Source organism: Prionailurus viverrinus, chromosome C1, assembly GCF_022837055.1.
Source record: "Prionailurus viverrinus isolate Anna chromosome C1, UM_Priviv_1.0, whole genome shotgun sequence".
NCBI classification, from domain to species: Eukaryota; Metazoa; Chordata; class Mammalia; order Carnivora; family Felidae; genus Prionailurus; species Prionailurus viverrinus.
Window position 1 is genome coordinate 177618727 of NC_062568.1, and position 20581 is coordinate 177639307.

Consider the following 20581-nt stretch of genomic DNA (forward strand, 5'->3'; position numbering starts at 1 on the left):
GCCCGTTGCAAAAGCTCAAGAGTAAGCTCAAACTCCAGAAATATGAGCTATCCTGTCAGGCTCACACTCAAGCATACACACACACACACACACACACACACACACGCACAAGCACACACTTGTCTTTAGAGTCCTTCCAAGGGAAAAGGTGGGGGAGGTCTGTGAGAGAGCGCAAGTGGGGGGCTGTGCACCTGGCCACGTCCCTGCATGGTCCATACATAGTGTAGCTGAAATCATAGCTCTGTGTCATGGGGGTTTCCACTAGGATCACCGGAGGCACTGCACCTGAATGTAGGATTGTGTGTCTGCGTGGTAGAGGGTCTGCCTGTGTCTGTGAGTGCGACCAGGAGCCAGTGTTGCATGACTGCGTGAGCAATGGTGGACCTGGTTTATGTGTGATGCTGAGCCTGTGCACGTATGTGCGCACACTTCCATGTGTTCTCAACTGTTTTTCCACTGGGGAGGGTGACGGGGGGGGGGCTTGTGTACTTACGGTTATTGCAGGCCCTGGTGTGTAACTCTTTGCGTGCGTGCGAGCGCGCGCGCGTGTGCCTGAAAAAGTGTGGCTGTGGCTGCGTCTCAGTAGGCGCACGCCCCACCTTGGCTCCTCTCCCGGCCCAACCGACCCGCCTCCATTCACCCAGCTGGGAGCAGTGCGGCCGCCGGCCGGGGGGGAGTCCCCGCCCCCTCCGCCCGAGTAAACTTTTCCCAAATCCCCGAGCCGCTTAGGGCGAAGCCGCCCCCGCGGCCTAATCCGCGCCCCCCGCGGATCTGCATAATCGGGTTAGCGGCCGCGCTCCCTCCTGCTCTCGCCGCCGCCGCCGCCGCGCGCGATTCTCTCGCTGTCACTTAGGGAGGCTCAGCGCGATTTGCGGCCTAATCCCCCGGGATCGCTCGGCCGCCGCTCCCCGAGGGGCCGCCAGATTGTTCCCTTCATAATTGATTGACTCTATTTGCCGGATTGGGACTTCAAAGCGCCGGCGGCGCGGGGGCGCCTGGGAAGGAGCGGGGCCCGCGGCGGGTCGGCGGGCTGGGCCGGGCGAGGCCCCTGCCCGGCAGGCGCCTTCCACCCCGCAGCCGCGTCCTTGGGCCGGGGAAGCTGGAGCACGAAATTCGTCAGTGATGTTGGTGACCAATACGACGAGTCCGATGGTGTGGATCGCGTGGTCATCGCCCGTGTTGGAGAGGTCTGGGCCAGGCACGGTGCTCAGTGCTTCTTGAGTCCACGCTTTAATCCTCCTCCCAACCTCAGAGCCTGCAGTGTATTAATATCCCCATTTTACAGGTGAGGAAACAGCTTCAGAGAGCGCTCTTCCTTCTCGGAACACCTTCCATGGGCAGCAAGGTTCTGGGGATCTAGCTGGAGCCAGACTGACCCTGTCTCTGCCTCCAAATGGAATCTTATTCTAGGGAAAGAGGCAGGTGGACACACAAGAAACAAAGAAATACATGAACAGAAAACAAGTCAAAGTGATGTTGTGATAGCACCTGGGGAGGTAAATTAGACTGAGTGGCCAGGGAAGGCTTCTTCTGAAGGAGGGGCTGCTTCAGCTGCAACCTGAAAGCTGGGAAGTGAAGGAACCTGCTTGGTGAGGAGCTGTGGGGCAGACACTGGAGCAGAGGGAAAGACAGGTGGGAAGGCCCCTGTGCAGGGACCAGCCATTAGCAGGTAGTAGAGCTGAGGCAGAAAACTCAGGGCTGAACTCCAGAGCCCAGAGGCTGAATCCCATTTCCTTTTCCACCTTGCCCAGCCTAGACCAAGCACCATCTTCAGCACAGGCTAAGCCCCTAACACAAATGTCCAGACGTACTGGCACAGGCACCCGTCTCTGCACAGCTCACTGCGGGTTCCTGGATTGGCCTATCAGTGCTGGAGCCCGGGCGCTTCCATATTCCATGGATCAGAGACTGCCTTGGCCGACAGCCCAGCACCCAGAGCCTTTTTGGAGCTAGGGCTGCCACTTGCTCCTCTCCAGAGGAGATAGGGGCAGGGCAGGAGGCGGAGCTGGAGGGGCCCCGTACCCTGCCCAGCCATAGCCAGACTCCCAGAACTCCCTAGCCCAGACTCAGGAATCCCCAGAAACGCCTAATTAATTCTTGATTACCCACTGTCTCTGCAGCTGCCATTAGCCACCTCCCCAGCCTGGGCCCAGTTAGGCCATGTAATTAAATTAGCGTAGGGAGAACATTTCCAGGCAGGAGCGAGGTATTCCTCCTGCTGAGCCTCCTACGAGTTCTGGGAGAGCTGATGAGGAAGGCTCAGAGACACCAAGGGGAGCATACAGGGTCACACAGAGGGGCTAGAACTGGGGCGGCTCGAGTGTAACTCCTCAAAATTAGTTCTGGCCCCCCTCATCCCACCTCTCTTGAGACCTCTACTCTCAGCACATATTTTAAACCTTAAATGTCTTTAAAATGACGAGAGATTTGCTGCTGTCCTTAATTAAATTTATGCCAATTCACAGAGCTTTTGGAGAGAGGGATTTGGGACAGGGGAGGAGAGAGCCCGATTTCCATGGGGTAGGAAGCAGAAGACAAGGGGTTTGCAGCACGGAGGCATTTCCCACCTTCAGGATCAAAGGGGTGGAGCAGAAGGAGGTGGGTGCAGCAGGGGTATGGCAGGGAAGGGAGAAGAGGTGAACATTGGAAAACTGAGGCCCTGGCCACAGGAGCTCCCTTAGGTGAAGGTGGGGAGTCACGTTCTTTTTTATAAGAGAGACCAGAGAAAGTAGCCTAAAAGAACACCCTGAGGGGGAAAATTAGGCCATAAACCAAGGCAGAAAGGGCTGGGGAATTTGGGCCTATACACAGTGAGGAGGACCTCGCTGGAGTCTCTACCCGCCACATCTGAGGAGCCAGGCTTCCCTCCCTCAATCCTGGGAGATGCTGGCTGACAGCCCCCCTCCCCCCAAACCCAGCTTCTTGTCACTTCAGAAAATCAGAAATAAGCCTTAGTGATTAGAGGGAGACGAGAGTGAGATGGGGCTTAGAGGCTCAGGGAGGTGTTAAGAGGCGAGTGGGACTCAGAGTATTAGGGGGGCAGAGCTAATAGCTTCTCTGGATGCCCCCCCCCCCACTGTAGTACTCAGGGGGAGGAGGGAGAAGGAGAGGGAGAAGGTGAGGGATGAGAAGACATGGAGAAGAGAAAGGAAAAATGGGGAAGAGAAGGAGGCAAAGAAAGACAGGCGCTGAAGGAGGGAGAGAAGAAGGTGGGGAGAGGGTAAGGCAGGAGGGATGGAAGTGAGAAAGGAGTGAGACATGGAAGTAAAGGTGAAGATAAAAAGTGGATGAGGAAAAAGAACGGATTCAGTGAGATGTCACAGTCTTATTTGATTGAGAAAAAAATAAATTTTATAAAGCTAATACCCAGTGTTGATGGCAGTAGGGCGATGGATGCTTGGGGTACAATGGCGCAACCTTGGAGGTTCTGGAGATAGAGGGAGTTTTGGCAATAACCATCAAAATTTTAAATATGCATCCCCGGAGGCCGAACAATTCCACATCTAGGCATCTGTCCCCCAGCAACACTGGCCTGTGTGCACAGTGGTGTAAGGACAGAGGTACTTGCAGCCATGATGCATTCCAACGAGCAAGGACTGAGTACATCACTGCAGCCATCCCATGGCATACTATGCACCCAGGAAGGAGAAGCTAGATCCACCCACGCTGTCATGGAAAGGTGCAGCAGACGTATTGTTCAGTGACTAGAGTAAGTCATTAAACAGTATGAATAGTATGGTCCCAGTTTGAAATGTTGAAAGAAAAAACACTTAAAACTATATTGGGGGAGGCACCTGAGTGGTGCAGTTGGTTGAGCGTCTGACTTTTGTTCTTGGCTTGGGTCATGACCTCACAGTTTGTGAGTCCAAGTGCCCACATGGGGCTCTGCATTGATGGTGTGAGCTTGCTTGGGATTCTGTCTCTCCCTCTCTCTGCCCCTTCACTGCTTGTGCTCTCTCTCTCTCTCTCTCTCTCTCAAAATAAATAAACTTAAAAAAATTTTTAACCTATATGAGAGATGTGTGTGTGTAAATATATAGAATCAAATGTGGAAGGAAGGAGAACCCCCAATTACTGTCAGTGAGATTTATGGGGTAGGGATAGGGGGAGTATTACCTTTTCACTTTGTATCCTTTTGCATTATGTTTTTAGAATGAGGTTTTTGAATTTTTTTAATGTTTGTTTATTCTTGAGAGAGATAGAGCATGAATGGGGGAGCGGCAGAATCCGAAGCAGGCTCCAGGCTCTAAGCTGTCAGCACAGAGCCCAACGCAGGGCTCAAACTCACGAACCACGAGATCATGGCCTGAGGCAAAGTCAGACGCTTAACCGACTAAGCCACCCAGGCACCCCTAGAATGAGTTTTTTGAACCATATATTAGTTATGTATACTTAACAATAATAACTTTCTAAGAGGGATGAGGAAGGAAAGGAGGGCAGGAAGAAGGAAGGAAAGAAGGTGGTGCAGGGCCAGAGGGAGAGCGGTGGAAAGCAGGCCGGCTGGGTCAGTAGTGGTGCAAGGTGGGGGGTGTTTGGCTTCCAGGAGGTGCGGTGGGGGGGGGGGGAAGGGCGGCTACCAGCCAAGCAGCGCCCCCCAAAGTGCCCAAACACATTCCTTACCCCTGTCCCCATCACAGAAAATCTGGCTGAGGCCTGAGTAATTGAAGGCTAATTGGGTTTTAGGCTTGTTAATGCTCCTGCGAATGTTTGCACTGAGGAGAGCCAGTCGATCCGGATAAATGACTCCCTGTGGGACTCCAGTGGGGGAAGAGACACTGAGGAGAAAGGGCCTTATGGATGACAAGCAGGAAGCAGAGTTTTTCAGCTCCCTCCAGAGGAGTGTGGGAGGGGGTACAGTGCCTGGGAAAGCTGAGAAGCCCTTGGATTTTGTGGAGAGGGGGAATTGGAAGGGAGAAGCTGGTCCAGGGAAGTTCAGGCCCTAGTCAGGGCAGGGTTCTGACAAGTGGCAGGGAGGAGCCCAGGAGGGAGGAGCCCAGGAGGGAGGAGCCCAGGAGGGAGGCCAGGACTGGTGACCCCAGCCAGAATACACAGCAGCGTGGGGGTTCCAGTCTCCAAAGGGAGTGAGGGGATGAGTCGAGCTACCTGTGATAGGCAAGGAGGAAACCGTTGGAGCTTCTGCCCACACCCAGGAGCAAATTATTGGGCTCACAAAGGGACAGGGTCCCTTTAAGAACTACATCCTGGGCTGTGCTGAAGTGTGCCTTCTGACCCAGGCCCTTCATACCTTCTGAGGCATCCTGCACCTCCAGGCCTACATCACAGCCCTCCCTCCCAAATTCCCCACCACTGTGTCCTGCTAGGAGGTGGCTTGCCTGCTGCGCCAGAGGGGCTCTGAGGCTCCCCATTCTCTGTGGACTGGACGTTGTTGGCTTCTGACTGTCGAGCCTTCAGGAGGCTTCTGACTGGCATAAACGTGCGGGAGCAGGGATGGGGCCAGAGGAAGGTAGCCTCTCTAGGTCCCCCTGAAGAGACCTGATGATGCCAGAGGAGACCCCATGAAGGGGAGTCAGGCCCAGGCAGCCAAGGAAGAGAGAGGGAGACTCTTAGAGAACATGAAAAGGTTTTGTTTTGCAAAGTTACTGCTTGGGGGGGAGCTCCTTGTGCTACAGGAGCTGGAAATCCCAGACTCGGGAGAAACCCATGATGAGGCCCTTCCCGGGGTAATCCCCACCCTCCACAATCCCCTTCTCTTCTCCAGGGGTCAGACAATACAGGATGTGCTTTTAAAGGATCAGCTGCACATTTGTTTCCTCCTCCTCCTCCTCCTCCTCCTCCTCCTCCTCCTCCTCCTCCTCCCCAGGCCTGACTCCGGGACTGGGCCCCTGTGACAAGGCAGGGAAACGTTTAATGAGTTTGTACCCCCGAGAGCGCAGTGACTGACAGCCGCCCCGGGGGTCACCACTCCTCTTGTCCTGGAAGAGGATGCGGCAGCTGCTGGGCTCTGCGTGTGCGTGTAAGCACACGCCTGTGCTCCCTGTGCACGTGCACCTGGGGCTGGGAACCCTTCCTGGGAACAGAAGCTGCTGCGAGGGTTTGAGGAAAGGGGAAGGACTTGGGGGGTTGCTTGGGGTTCTTTCTGGGGGTGCCTCTAGCCATAAACCCTAACCCTTCCTCTGGTCTCCTCACGTTGCTCTCCACACATTCAACTTAGGCCAGGCTGGTGGGAGGGAGGCCTGAGGCTGCCCACAGTGGGGTTTGAAGAAATTGGGGGGCAGGGTCGATGTGGAGGCCTGAGTCTGCATGGGTAATGAGGCCAGGGACTGGCTTGTCAATAGCATTTAAGTACTTTTCTCCCATTTTCAGGCCAGACTGAATTATTTATTCGTTTCTGGTCAATCGCTGGTAATGTCATTAGCATTTGTCCATCAAAGGTAGGGAACAGAGTGGGAGTACTCCCCCCCCACCAACTGACCCCCGCTTTGCAAACCGACTCTCAGAGGTCAGTCCGTCCTGTTCCAGGTCCCTGCCCCGGCTCTCAAGTTACTCCAGGACTAGAATTTCTCAGAGGCCCTGCATCCAGGATGTTCTGTATTCCCACATGCCACATCTTCAAGCCTCATGGAACTAAGGAGCCAGGTAGTAGACGTCCTTCCTATTCTTCTCACACACACCTGGGTCATTAACTTAGAAACTCAGTCCTCCCACATTCAGGCATCATACCAGCTGGCTGACTTCTTGGAAGGTGAGCCAGGCCTGGCAAAGGAAGACCTAGATGCACGGTGTGGTGGAGAACAGGCAGTCCGGGGAGAGTCCTGCCTCTTCTCTTGGTCCAGAGCCTGCTCTTATTCCTCAAACTCGGCTCTTCACGTACTGTCCTTCCTTCCTTCCCCCTCAGACGAGGCTCCCAAGTCAGAGTTCTACTTGTCCTCTCAGACCAGGCTCACAGGACGTGAGCTGCCTCCCCCTTCAGATTAAACTCTCAGACCAAGTTTCTTTCCCTTTCCTCAGTCAGCTCCCCAGACAGAATCTGCCTCCTCTTTCAGGCCAAGACCCCAGGCTGGGCTCCAGGGCAAGACCTCCCTCTCTACTCAGTCCACAGGACTTCCTAAACCATTGAAATCAAAGCCCCTCAGGATTAATTCTCAGGGAAGGGACTGCTGGTCCTCGCCTGGCTGAGTTGTGAGCATCTAGTTTGGGAGCCCCTAAATCCAGGCCCTTCAGTGACCAACCTAATCTTCCATCCTCGACCTTGGAACTTGAAAAAGCCAGTAAAGGAGGAGAATTCCTAAAGCGATCAGGGAGAGAATGTGCAGGGGGCTTGCTGAGCAGTGCTCTGGGGAACAAGCCTCTGAAGCAGTGGCAGCAGGACCAGACAGAGGGAGAGGTCCATCGGTGCGATTCAGTGGCCTCAGCCAGTCCCACAGGAAGCTTGAGGTAAGGGGTCAGACCTTGTACTCCTGCACTGGCTAGTCATCCTGTGCACCGCCCCTAGGGAAAGGGCATACCTTGGGTGAGGCAGCTGAAGGCTGTTCCCCAGAGAAGAAGCTGACCATGACCCATGAGTAGCCAACAGTCAGCGGTTGCAGGAATGAGGAGGCCGGGAAGCACTGCAGCGTCCCCGGAGCGCTAGGTGACACAGACGGACCGGGCACCAGGAGTCTCTGTGGAATGGCTCAGTCCGTGAAGCTGTGGGTGTTATAAAAGTTGGGAGGGCAGCCACACAAGGCAGTTTGGATGGGCACCGCAGGATGAAAAGGTTTGGGGCCGCATGGAGGACTGGGGTAGAGGGAGGGACCAGGCAGATGTGGCTTGGGGGGACACCAGTGGACCAAAAGTTGGGAAGACAGAGGTGGTGAGAGTGTCTTCATGTTGCCCCTGCCTGGCTGGGCCAGGGCTTATTCCCGGGCAGGTCTAGGCAGCCCGGATAGAAAAGAAGGCCCCTCCTCAGCACTGTGGGCTCCTCAGTCACTAAGCAGGATTAGCCTCCTCTTCCTCAGGGGGAGGGGCTCCGCTCCTGCATCAGCTACCAGCTCTGGCCCTAATCCCCCTCGCTTTCTAATCCACCCACGACTTTCTTAGGCATTAACGTTGGGCTCTCAGCTCCCTAAGCACCACCCTGAAGATGGAAGCCGGGCTCTGAAGGGAATTAGGCCAGCCTCAGAGGATGGTTCTGCAGACAACTGGAGGGAGGCTGAGAACACCACCCCCCCGCCACAGCAGCCTCTTCCTCTGCAGCCCACCCCTACCCCCACCCCCAGACAGGGTCCAGAGCCTCACAGGGGTCTCTTCCAGCTCACTGCTGGAGTCAGGCAAGGATGGGGGATGGAGAAGGTCTGAAGAGGAAGAGGATCCCCTAGGGTGGATGCTGAGTCCAGAGGTGGTGTCAGCAAAGGATACAAGGGTCACTCACAGCCTGGCAAAGGCAAAAAGTTGGGAGGGCTCAGGGCACTCTGTGCCATGAGAGAGACTGGAAGGGTAAACTAGGGCCAGATTGTGTAGGACCTTGAATGCCAGCTGAGGAATTTGGACTTTACCTTGGGAGTGGTAGGGAGTGGTGGTAGGAAAGTGGTGGGATTAAGAGCCATTGCTCTGGTACCTACGAAGGACTGATGGGGTGGGGGACAGAGACTGAGGGTGAGGAAGCTCTTACTGTGATGGCAGCAACAGGCAAGGGGACCCAATGAGGACACCCACCCAAGGTCACCCAGCTTCAGCTCCCAGCACAGCTAGATGGTGCAGCACTCCATGTGGTGGCTGGGACAGGTGCCGCCCCTGTCTGGCTTGGGGGCTCTGTGAGTATCTGTGGGGGAGCAGGCTGGGTGCCCCAGAAGTGAGGTGGGGCAGTGGCCTTCCGGCTGGTTGGAGGCTTCCTTCCAGGGCCTCTTAATCAACCCTTGCTCCAACTATCAGAAACAGGTTGCAGCAGCCTGGCTGCAGCACAGGACAGAAGGAGTGGCCTGGTGGGCACAACCGTCACCTGCCCCAAGACACCTCCATTTGGGGCTAAGTCATCTTCAGATGTTGTAGGGGTGGTTATGTCTTCATTAAACCAGGTATGTACTAAAATTCTCCTTACCCTACCCCTCGGGCTGGGCAGTTGTCGTTTGCCCATTTTTTTACAGATGAGAAAAATGAGGCTCAAAGGAAGTCACTTTTCCTAGACCCACACAGCTTGTGACAGCACTGAAACCAGGCAAGCAGAGAGGGGAGGACAGCCATTCACAAGCCAGGAAGGCCAAGTGGTGCAGTGGTTACAAGTGTCACTGTTGATGACTGATGGGTTGGAAGTCAAACCCACACTCTGCCTGCCTATTGCTAACTGGGCGACCGTCTGGAGTCCCAGGTTTCTCATTTTGGGTTAATAATGCCAACTCACAGGACCCCTACAGTGAAGGCAGGGGAGGGGGAGGCCAGGTAGGAGAATATACATACAGGGTTCCAATGGGAACCCAGGTTGGGTGCCAAATGGTTGCTGTTGTTGCTGCCCAAGGCCACTGAGTAGACAGGCAAAGAGGCAGAGGCTGATTCCCAGCTCTGTTTGTTTCCTGGATGTACCTTCCCCTGGGTAGTGGCAGGCACCTGGGGTCCCTAGACTCCTTGAGGGGCATTAGGCAGTAGGGCAGGCAAGTAGGGTGCTGAGCAGGTGGTGGGATGTTAAACGGCCAGGAGGTTCATCAGGGCCGGTGTGTTAGGGCCTGCTGGCAGGCCCCTCTCATTGGGCCCTGTTAATGAGCTTCCACTGGATTATCCGCTCCCACCTCCGCTCCGTTTACTCTGTCAAATCGAGTTTGCATTTTAAATGGGAATTTGACAAGACGGGCAATTTGTCTGCTGACGAGGTTAATGGGTGTTAGCCCTGCGGACTGAGGAGGGAGAACCCATGCCCCAGCACAGCCTGGCCCCTGCCCAGATCAATGACCCTGGCCGCTGCTCCTCCCTCCACTGCAGCCACTCTGGGCCTCCCAGTGGCCAGAGGCTGTCCGTGTATGTCTGGCTCACCGCCTCCAGGCAGTCTTCCCCAAAGCTCTGGGCCCTGGGCCATCATCTACTGCTGAGGCTGGTGACATTCCCCTCTTCCTAGATTCAGACAGAGGGGGTGCCATGCCACCCCCTCTCAGACTAAGAGCCTCCCTTCTCAGACCCAGGTTCTGGGGTGGGGGGCAGGGCCAGGTTTTCCACCACAGTTGGGTTCCCAAGGGCAAGGGAGTGTCTCCTCCTTCCTGCTCCCCCTCCCACCGCCCTCTCCCATTTGTGACTTGAAATAGAGCCAGGAGGGCTAGAACTGCCACTTCCTGAGTCTCAGTGCTGGGATATGGACTGGTTGGCAAGAAAAGCTTTCAAAGCCATCACCTCCAAGCTTGGGACAACATCTAGACCAAGCCCCAGTGTTGGGGCTCACAGAGGAGCTGAGAAACCCTGCTGAGACTTCTTGATGGGGCCCAAGTTGACCTCCCTCACGTGGGACCTTCCTTGAGCCACCTTCTCCAAGGCTGAGCAAGAGCCCAGGTTTCTGGAACCCCAGCCCGAGCCAAGAGCACCAGACCAGGGTGGGCTCAGGCTGTGGAAGAAGATGCCTCTGCTTCCCCTCCTCCTGAGGGCCCAGCGCCCTTCCCCGCCCTGGCTAATGTGCCACAATTACCTCCTAAGTGCCCAAACAAATGTGGCTGCTGGGGAAAGTGACACGGGCTCCAGGTGATGGATTCGTGCCATCGGGGAGCCGGGCGGAGCGGGCCCCGAGCGGGGGGGGGCAACACTAATATTGTATCAGCGTCGGCGCCGGCGCCACGAGCCGGTGATGAATATGTGTCACTTTACACGGCGCACACTCGGGGGCCTGGCTGCGCAGGCATGGAAAATAGAGTGTCTGGGATTAATGATATTGAAAATGATAGAGAGCAGATTGGAAATGGCTTCGCCCGCCCGACCCGCGGAGATGGAAACGTACCTCACAGCTATCTGCCTGGCCGGCCCCCACCTGCCCCCCCTTTCACCAGCCACGGAGGCCCACGCACGATAAGGACCCTGCGTCTCGTTCCCACAGGCAGCTCCTTGGGATAGCACATGTGGGGGACACACCTGTGAACAGAGACACAGGACATCAAGGAAATCTCAGCTTCTGACTGACCTTTGACCTTGGTCCCAGATGAGCCTGACCCCAGTCACCCAGTGAACCTTGACCTTGGCCACAGACCAAGTCCTGACCCCAGTTCCAGCTGAGCCCTGCCTCTGGCCACAGATTGAGTCTGCTGGAGCCTGAGCCTCTCACAAGACCATGAGAGCTGGGGCAGTAGGGCAGAGGAGGTGAGGAATGCGGTGGGAATGTGTGGATCACTCAGCATAGTGCATCCCACGCTGGAGGGCAGCTCACAGCCCAGTCTGTTAACTCCACGGTGTGGACTCCTGAGTCAGTTAGCAAGTGAACAGGTGTCTTCTCCATTAATGTCATTTTTTTAATATTTTATTTTTAAATAATCTCTATCCCCAACGTGGGGCTCGAACTCATGTTCCTGAGATCGAGTCACACGTTCTACCAACTGAGCCACCCAGGCATGCTTCCACTGATGTCATTTTAGTGTTTAATTATGTTGGTTTTTGTGATTGTGTCTACTACACACATAAGTACATATTTGTAGGTATGTGTGTTTATGTGTGCATCTGTTCACAAATATACCTGTAGGGCTGTGTCTAGTGCGTGCAGGAATGTGGGTAACTGGGCTTCCCCTCTATACGTATGCCTTGATGTATTCAGACATCTATGGGGGATTCTGTGTATGCATGTGAGGGTGGCTTATCTTAGGTTACTCTGTACAGAGGTATGGGGATGTCTGTGGTGAGTGTGTGTGTGTGTGTGTGTGTGTGTGTGTGTGTGTGTGTCTGAGCGTCTGCGAAGGTGTGTGTTGTTTACCCACAGATGGAGGGACGCTGATGTGTGGACTGTAGTAGAGGAAAACCCTTCAATGAGGCCTGACCCTGTTTACAGGTTAAATTCCCAACATTAGGGCAAGATGCCTTTCCCTGTTGGAATGGAATCTAGTGCACTGGGATTTCAAAATTGCCAGATGGACAGCAACCCTATGGCCATCAGCTGAGCCCCAACATCCATCCCAACCCAAACCAAGATGAGGAGGATGCACCTACATCAACTCCATTCATTCATTCATTCATTCATTCATTTGACAAATACTTCATTGGGTTCACGATATGGTAGTTACTATCTTCGATGAACAGGACAAACATGGTTCTTACTTCATGCAAGGTCCGTCAATCAGAGGAGACAGACACTAAACGAGTAAACAGAGAAGTAAGCAAACACTGACACAAGGTAAAAAGTGCCACAAAATAAATAATCAGAAGGCCACTATAGAGTTAATGGGGTGACCCATCATTAGATGCGGTGGTCAGGGTTAGCTCCTCCGTGCAGGTGACATTCAAGCTGAGAGATGAGGAGCCAGCCCTGTGGAAAGAGGAGAACAGTGAGTGCAAAGGCTCTGGCCATATTCTAGGCCCCGTCAGGAGAGAGAAGTCAGGGCAGCAGCAGGAGGGGTTGGTGCCAGAAGGGACTGGGCCTCCTAAGCCAGCGTGAGGAGTACAGGTTTTGCTTCCAGTGGGCTGTGGAGACGTGGGAGGATTGAACTAAAAGAGCAACATGGTCATCTCTGCATTTTTTTAAAAAATTGGAGGTGTTGAGAATATAAGCAGGAAACCTTTCGGGGAGGGGGCGGGGATGGTTCCGGTAGCAGCTCTGGGCCTAGGCCCACATCCACCCAGCCCCGCCTAGATCCCCCCTCTGCCTCACTCTCCATCCTATGGGGTCCTGGACATGCTGTCTCCCCCCAGACCGCCTGAGTCTTCCCAGCCCTATTCTCATCCCAGGAACCGGTAGAGAAAACTAAGAGCTCCTCTGAAGCTAGGAGTGGAGGGGGGCGCTCCACACTGGTGGCAAGAAGCCAGGTCTAGGGGAGAGCCTCCACCCCCTCCAATTCTGCAGGGAGAGGCGCAGCTTGCCCTGGGTTGTGGGAACTCTGAACACCTCCCCTCTCCTGCCAGTGTCTCCATGGAGGGCTAGCATATAGTAAGGGGGCTCACCTCCCTGTCTGTCTGCCCCTTTGGCTGTGAGTCACCCAGGAAGGAATCCCAGATGTCTGGTTCGCCACCAGCACTAGCACACAGAGAGGCCTGTAGGAAGCTTGAAGAGGGAGCTTCACTGGGTGAAGGGCAGAGCTGGGTGACCCGACTCCACCCCCGGACTCCGGCACTACCCCCTCCTGCCCTGGCACCTGGACTTCCTGGCCGGCAGGCACCCCTTTGGCAGCGGCTTTTGTGTTTGGAGGAGATGGGAAGAGGAGGCCGAGCCCCTGGGGGCTGCTTCTCTCTCCCTCTCCGCTTCCATCTCCTGTCTTCTGCTTGCTGCCTTCCCTCTCACTCTCTCTCAATCTCTCTTCGTCTCTCTCTGCTCCTTCCTCTCCCTCCTTCCCTGCCTCTCTCTCCCTGAGTCATTTGCGGAGCGGAGATGGCCTAGCCCATCTGGGAGCGAGCGCACGGCGGTGACGGAGGCGCAGGTAATAGCCGAGTGGAGGAGAGAGACGGGGAAATTTATGACATTGAAAATGGCTGAGAGAGAGAGAGAGAGAGAGAGAGAGAGAGAGTGTGTGTGTGTGTGTGGCAAGGGGAGCAGGAGAGGGTGGAGAGGGAGAGGGAGGGAGCTCCAGCGCTGGCTTGCACTCACACACACTCTCCCAGCCCTGCGCCCCCTCCCTCCAACCTTGCGGAGAGGACAGGATGTGGGGGAGTGGGCTGCCAGCTCAGAGAGAGAAAGACACACAGACAGACAGACAGACAGACAGTTGGTAGGATAGAGAGGGCAAACGGGAGGAGGGGAAGAAGAGCAGGTGAGACAAGGAGACAGAGCAAGGCTGAGAACCACCGTGGGAGAGGTGAGAGTGTCTGGCTGTGGGGCCTGCTTGTGTCTGTCCTGGTGCCCCTTCAGGAGCTCTGGTCTGAGGGGAGGGGTGTCCCCTTGGAGTATGGTAGCAGGGAGTCTGGAATCTGAGCTGGAGGTTGTCTAAGGGATGATGCTCAGAAAGGGCAAGAACATGCTCTGGGTTGCACAGCGGATCTTCTTCTTCCCAGCATGGCTGTTTTCCCCAAGGTTCTGGGGTGTGGGGAGCCAGGAAGTAGACCAACTAGATCTTATAACAACCCCCAACAACTCCTCCTTCTGGACCAAAGGAGGCAGGGAAATGGCCAGAATGACCTCCTCTTGAAGTGAGAGGAGAGGGGCACCTGGGTGGCTCTGTCGGTTGAGTGCCCATCTACGGCCCAGGTCACGATCTCGTGTCCATGGCTTCGAGCCTCGCATCGGGCTCTGTGCTGACAGCTCAGAGCCTGGAGCCTGCTTTGGATTCTGTGTCTCCCTCTCTCTCTGTTCCTCCCCTGCTCACGATCTGTCTCTCTCCGTCTCTCAAAAAATAAAATGAAGTCAGAGGAGAATCTGTTTCCTTGGGGACTAAACCCATAATCCCCTCTACCCTAGTCACCCCTAGGCCACCCAGAATGTTACTAAAGAGAAGAGTAATTAGACATCCTTCAGAGAACTAAACCCCCACCTGGACCCATGGCCACCTCCTACCCAGCAGACTATACTCCACACCCCTGTTCAGCCTAATTCTGCTACCTCCTGGCCCTAATTCCTCTGAGTCCCCTCCTAGTCACCATATTTTAACCCAGGGCTCTGTTCTTTGCTCAGATACCTTCCTCCTCTGGGCCTAAGTTTCCTCATCTATAAGCGGGGATAATGACATTCTCCTTGGGCCAGAGAAGCAATGCCAGGACTCAGGACTTTGGTCCACCTAAGTCTCAAGATTCTTCTCCATTGGAGAATGTGGGTCATCTTAACTCCTCAGGAGCTCTCAGCAGTTCTAGCTGACTTTGTGGGTGAAGGTGGAAGAAACAGGAGTCTCAGGTATCCCCACATACACACACACACAGCCATCTCCCAAGGAAGCTGATATATCAGGTACTCAAAGGGCAGAACCCTCCATGCTGAGGCTCCGGCAGAAGAGCTGATGCCTAGAGAAGGGGAGGCCTTACCCTAGTCATAAGCTGAGAAGGTCTGAGCCCCGGTCTACTAGCCCAGACTGTGTGCCAAGCCGCTTGTCCTGCCAGACGTGGGCAGGACAGGTACCTTAGGGCTCTTAGAAACCTTGCCCCACTCCCAGCAGCTTGACTTCAACAGGTGCCCAAGGTCACTCCCCACTCCACTGCCCTGCCCCCTTCTCCCTGCCAGCCTTCCACTGAGGCCCCATCCCCTCCCCTCTCTCTTCTCCTTCCTCCCTGCTCAGTAGCCCTCTCCACTGAAAAATGTCTTGGATTAACCCCTCCTAGCCCAGGGCATCTGAAGAGATGGGAGAGTGCAGTAGTTGAAAGCACAAGCTTTAGGGCCAGAAAGGCCCAAAATCACAGCTCTACCCCTTGGCTAGGTGACCTTGGGCTCTTCATTTAATGTCTCTGAGACTTATTTCCTCATCAGGCAAATGGAGCTGTAAAGGCCTGGCTCCAGGACTCCATGGTGTTCCATGGTGACCCATGGTAAGGATCACATGAAATCATGGATCTAAAATGCCTGGCACAGAGGAGGTGCTCGGCAAACGCCAAGGTGCTGGCATCTAGCCCTCTGGCTAGATGTGTCTTAGCTTTCTGCTGCACTTGGAAGGATGAGAGTGAGAGCTTGGGGTAGGGAGAGGAGGAAGAGCGGTGGCAGCAGCTTCAGAAGACTCTTGCTCACTTAGAGGAGACAAAGCCAGAGCTGCGTGGGAGAGACTCAGGTGAGCCCCTGAGAGGCACTTCCCTATTCTGAGAACGAGGAGGAAGCCGCATTTCAAAGGGCCCCATCCAGTCTGTTCGTGGCCCATATCCTCATCCTAGAGGTAGCTCCAAGGCAGCCACCGTCTGGGGAACAGTGGGGGAGGTGAAGAGTTCACTGGGCCCACAGGCTGCGCTGGCCTCGGGCCTCCCACCCAGCCCCTGTGCCCTGGCCCTGCCCATTGTGGCCGCATAAAAGGTGACGGATGGTTAATGGGGGAGATAACGGGATTCATAAGGGAAATTTATCGGTCACTCTGGTGGTATAAATATGTTTATAGCAGACCAAGGGGAAATGAAGAAGCCCCAATAAATCATTGTGAAGCCACCAGCCACTAATAGGCAAGCGGTCACAGGAACCCCAGCGTTGGTGTTTGCAGACACCCCCTCTGGCTGCCTGATAATGGCATGGTAGGGCCACAGACTCGTTGGCCCAGCCCACGCCATGGTGGGAACAGGACCCCAGGGGCCACCTCTGCTGGACCTGAGCTCTCCTGCCCACTGTGCAGCAGCTCTTTCAGTAGATCTGGGCTCAGTCAGGCTGGAAGGGCCGAGGGAAAAGGGCAGGGGACACACTGGGCCTAGTCTGGGAGGTCCTGTAGTGCAGGGGTTAAGGAAGCTCTGGAGTCAGACCTGGCTTCAACCCACTTCTCAGTCCCAGCCCCTCTTCATGTTTCCCTGTCTGCAAAGTGATTTCACAACATGGGAAAGTGGTTGGGAGGCAGATAGGGATAATCCACTAATCATAGCACTTGGCACCTTGTAAGCCTCAATAAATAGTAGCTGTTCTCACTCTTTACTTTCCCTCTTGGGAAAGTGCTATGCACATGTGAGAACATTCTTAGAAAGTGGATAGCATTGTCCCCATTTTCTAGATTAAGGACCCTGAGGCTCAGAGAAGTTAAGGGGCTTGCCCCAGGTCACATAGCTAGAAGAGAAGGGTTTTGTTTGATACCCAAGCCCAGCCTCTTCCCTCTGTCCCAGTTTAGACCCCCACTCCTCCTTCAGAGTTCCTGGGGGGTCCCTATCCCCCACCTCCTCCAGCAGTGGCCAAAGATTCCAGGGATCTGGAAGTACAAGCCCTGGGGGCTCCAGCAGCAACTTGCTGGTGCTGGTGAGCTAGGGCTCAGCTTCCCCCACCCACCATTACCCCTACCTTTGCTGCCCCTGCTCCTCCCTTGCTCACCCCCATCCCCTGCGTAGCAAGGGTTACACTCAGTTGGGTGACTTCACCCAAGCACTGAGGTGGCTTGAAGCCTTCCACATGATCTGTACAGAGTGCTTTGCACTCAGCCTTGTCCTGCAAACTCTGGGCCTTGGTCACAGCCTCAGTCCAAGCCAAGGTCCCCTCTAGACCAGTTCACTCCTCCATTCACTCATCCAACAATACTTATGTAGCTCCCTGTAGCTCCCTCCAGAGGGCCTAGGTGGGTGAGGCCCTGCCCCTGCCACACTCATTGTCTGGTGGAGGCCTGGATCTTGGAATAGAATGGGGTATGTGCTGACATTAAGGAAGGCGCAGAGGCTGCAGGGGCAGGAGTCAAAGAGTAGGAGTCCAGTAGGCAAAGCATTTCCAGGGAGGGGAGCAGCTTGGGTGAGAGCCTGGGGGGCAGACAGGTTGGTTTCACCACCTCTCTCTCTCAACGCTGGGGCTGTCAGGCACCCCCACTTGGGGTTCTATCCTCACTTTGTCCCTGTTGCTGGCCCCTCCTCCCTCTTCTCCTGATCACACTGTCAGATTCACCTCCACACAGGACAATGCCATAGCCAGCTCCCCGTTTCCTGCCAGAACTGTGCTCCCCACTCTGTCACTCCCTGAGCCCCAGATCTTTCCCCCAGTGCTCCACCCAACAGTCCAGCCTTCCCCAGCCCTGGAGGGCTAGGGTCCCTACACAGACTGGGGGAGGGGAAACGGCCTTTGAGGTCCTGGGGCTCCCCCCGACGCTCCTCTCCCACCTCGCCAAGTTGCCTTTGCCTCCTCTGGGTCTCTGCGTGCTTCTCTAGACCTGTCTCTCCTTCCTGTCCCAGTTTCTATCTCTCCCCGTGTCTGCGGGTCTCTGGCCGTCTCTTTCTCCCAGTCTCTCTCCCCGTGGCTCTCTCCCTCCCGGTCTCGGGCTCCATCTCTCCCCGTCTATCCCTCCCGAGGCCGGGCGGGGGAAATCGCTCCGTAAATAGGCGGATGGCCCCGGGCGCTCCGGGCGCAGACACTCGTTTTTAGAGCCGGTAATTGACTCCTTTCAGTTGATAATTCATGGCTTGCATATGCGCTTTAATGCGGGCGCCCGGGGAGGCGCGGCGGGCGGGGCGGCCTGAGCGCGCGCGGCGGGCGGCGCAGCGGCCGGGGAGGGAGCCGGACTCTGTCGGCCGGGGTACGCCAGAGGAGGGGGCCTCCGCCGGGGTCTGTCCGCCCCGGCCACCCGAGAGAGCGCGGATGACGGAACTGGAGTGCCATGGGTAAGGTGGAGGGGCCCGGGTCGCCCCTGGGCCGGTGAGACGACGCGGGGCTGACTGCCAGAGCCTTGGAAATGAAAAGCGGGGGAGGGGTTGGGGACACGCGGACACCCTTCCCCCGTGCAGCCACAGTGCAAACGGAGGCCCGGAAAGGGGATAGCTCTTACCTGTATCCCACAGCGCAGAAACAAGACCAGAATTCAAGGCACCCCCTTCCCAGAGTGTCCTAGTCAGGGGCCTCAGTGCCAGCCTTTGTAGACACCCCCTCCCACCAGAATTCTCCTATGTAGAAGGTAAATTCCTCCCCCTGAGCGACCCACCACCCTATTGCTCTCAGGCTTCCCTAGGAGGAGCTGGCTCTTCCTGGTGAATTCTGGACCCTGACACCAGACCTGAGGTGGCCTCTCACCCCAGCAGGGGCTCCCGGGCTGGGGAGGGGACCCCAAGTCCTCTCCCACCCGGCCTTCACCCACTGTGGATCGGTCTCATCCTGCAGCTGTAATCATTTCCAACTCACAAAAGAAACTGAGGCTTAGAGAAGCTGGGAGGCTTGCCCAAGGCTGCAGAGGAGGCAGAGAAGAAGTTGGGCACATGTGCACCCAGATCAAGGATTCCACAGTGGGTGTAACAGGAGAGGGAAGGGGAGAAGGAAGGCAAGGTCCTGTCCCTGGACATCCCATCCGCACCAGACACAGCCTCAGCTGCTATGGCAAAAGGTGCCGAGGAAGCCAATGACCTGCCCACAGTCACACAGACCAGGCAGCTGAAAATGGTGCTGGCAGGTAGTGAGAGGCTACAGGTCAGTGCTGGAGCTGGAGCTGGAACTGGGGAGGAAGGCAGTTGACCCAATTATCAGCTCAGGAGAAACAAGAGAAAGCCCAGCCTGGAGGGAAATCTGGCCTTAGGATGGGCTTCCCATTTACTTGGCCCCTTGTCCAGGTATCTGCCACTCTCTTTCCCCAGGCTAATATCAGACAAAAGTAGAATTCTGCCCCCTCTCTCTTATAATCTACTAATGTGTAAACCAACTGGCTTATTCCTATGTCCCCCTATCTCAGTCTCCCCATCTCTAGTTTTCCCATCTGTGCAATGGAGTTTACACTGGGAAAGTCCTGCTGACAGTGGATCTGAAAGCTGAAGGCCAACTACTGTCTGAGCTGTGTGAAGCTCAATGCTGCCCCCTAGTGCCCAAACTGTTGCAGCCAGTGGGAGTGAGAGAGGAGGCAGGAGGCACTTGAGGTAGAAAACCTCTCTGCTCTTCCACCCCCATTTTCTCCCAGCCTCTTAGACCTCCCATCTATGGGGGAGAGAGAACAAAGCAGGAGCCCTGCTAGCCTTGTCTGAGGAGAAACCATGAGGTTTCTTCTCCAGCAGAGGGCTCAGATTCTGATAGAGCCTGGAGAGAGGTAGAGGCCACAGTGAGGTCAGCAATAGCCCTGTCTCACCTGCACCTGGACATCCCAAATGGTTCCTTCTGTGATAGGTAGAGTCAGGGATTCCCTTCTAGTGTGGTTCCTTCTTTTCTTTAATTTGTTTTAAAATATTTATTTTGGGGGGGCGCCTGGGTGGCTCAGTCGGTTGAGTGCCCAACTTCGGCTCAGGTCATGATCTCACAGTTGGTGAGTTCGAGCCCCGCATCAGGCTCTGAGCTGACAGCTCAGAGCCTGGAGCCTGCTTCGGATTCTGCGTCTCCCTCTCTCTCTGCCCCTTCCCCGCTCATGCTCTGTCTCTCTCTGTCTCTCAAAAATGAATAAACATTAAAAAAATTTTATAAAATATTTATTTTGGGGAGGGGAGCACACACGTGGGGTGCCGGGTGGGGGGGAGAGGGAGAGAGAGAATCCCAAGAAGGCTCTGCACTGCCAGTGTAAAGCCCGGTGCAGGGCTCAAATTCAGGAACTGTGAGATCACGACCTGGGCCAAAATCAAGAGTCGGATGCTTAACCAACTGAACCACCCAAGTGCCCCTGGTGTGATTCCTTCTTAGTTAAACTCGGGTCTTTTTCTGCCTGAAATTCCATCATTTGTGTTCAGAGGAGGCACTCAACAAATGTAGGATGGATTGATATAGGCAAATGGGTGGATGGATGAAATCTATTCCTCTGCATTGAGGTATTATCTTCAGAAAGTCTGTGCTATCAAGCACAGGAAGGAATGTGTCCATTAGCTTGCCTGGCTGGCTGGAAGTAGGACTGTAAAGTGGAGTGAGATACAGAAAGGGTAAGTCTTAATGCAGGAGGACCTCAAGAGAGTTCAGATGAATGGAAGGTCATGGAGGGAGTTGGAGGGATCAAAGAAGACTTCCTGA

The 20581-nt window shown here is 55.3% G+C and overlaps 1 protein-coding gene across 1 annotated transcript in view; it reads right to left on the bottom strand.

Annotated features, from left to right (window-relative positions):
* Positions 1 to 845: 845 nt before the first annotated feature.
* LOC125171762 (vitamin D3 hydroxylase-associated protein-like) overlaps positions 846 to 20581 on the bottom strand; it is a 39759-nt gene continuing 20023 nt past the window's right edge. Inside the window, exon 15 of the mRNA XM_047868886.1 lies at positions 846 to 1189. Coding sequence (XP_047724842.1) covers positions 846 to 1189 — 344 coding nt within the window. The remainder of the gene's footprint in view (positions 1190 to 20581) is intronic.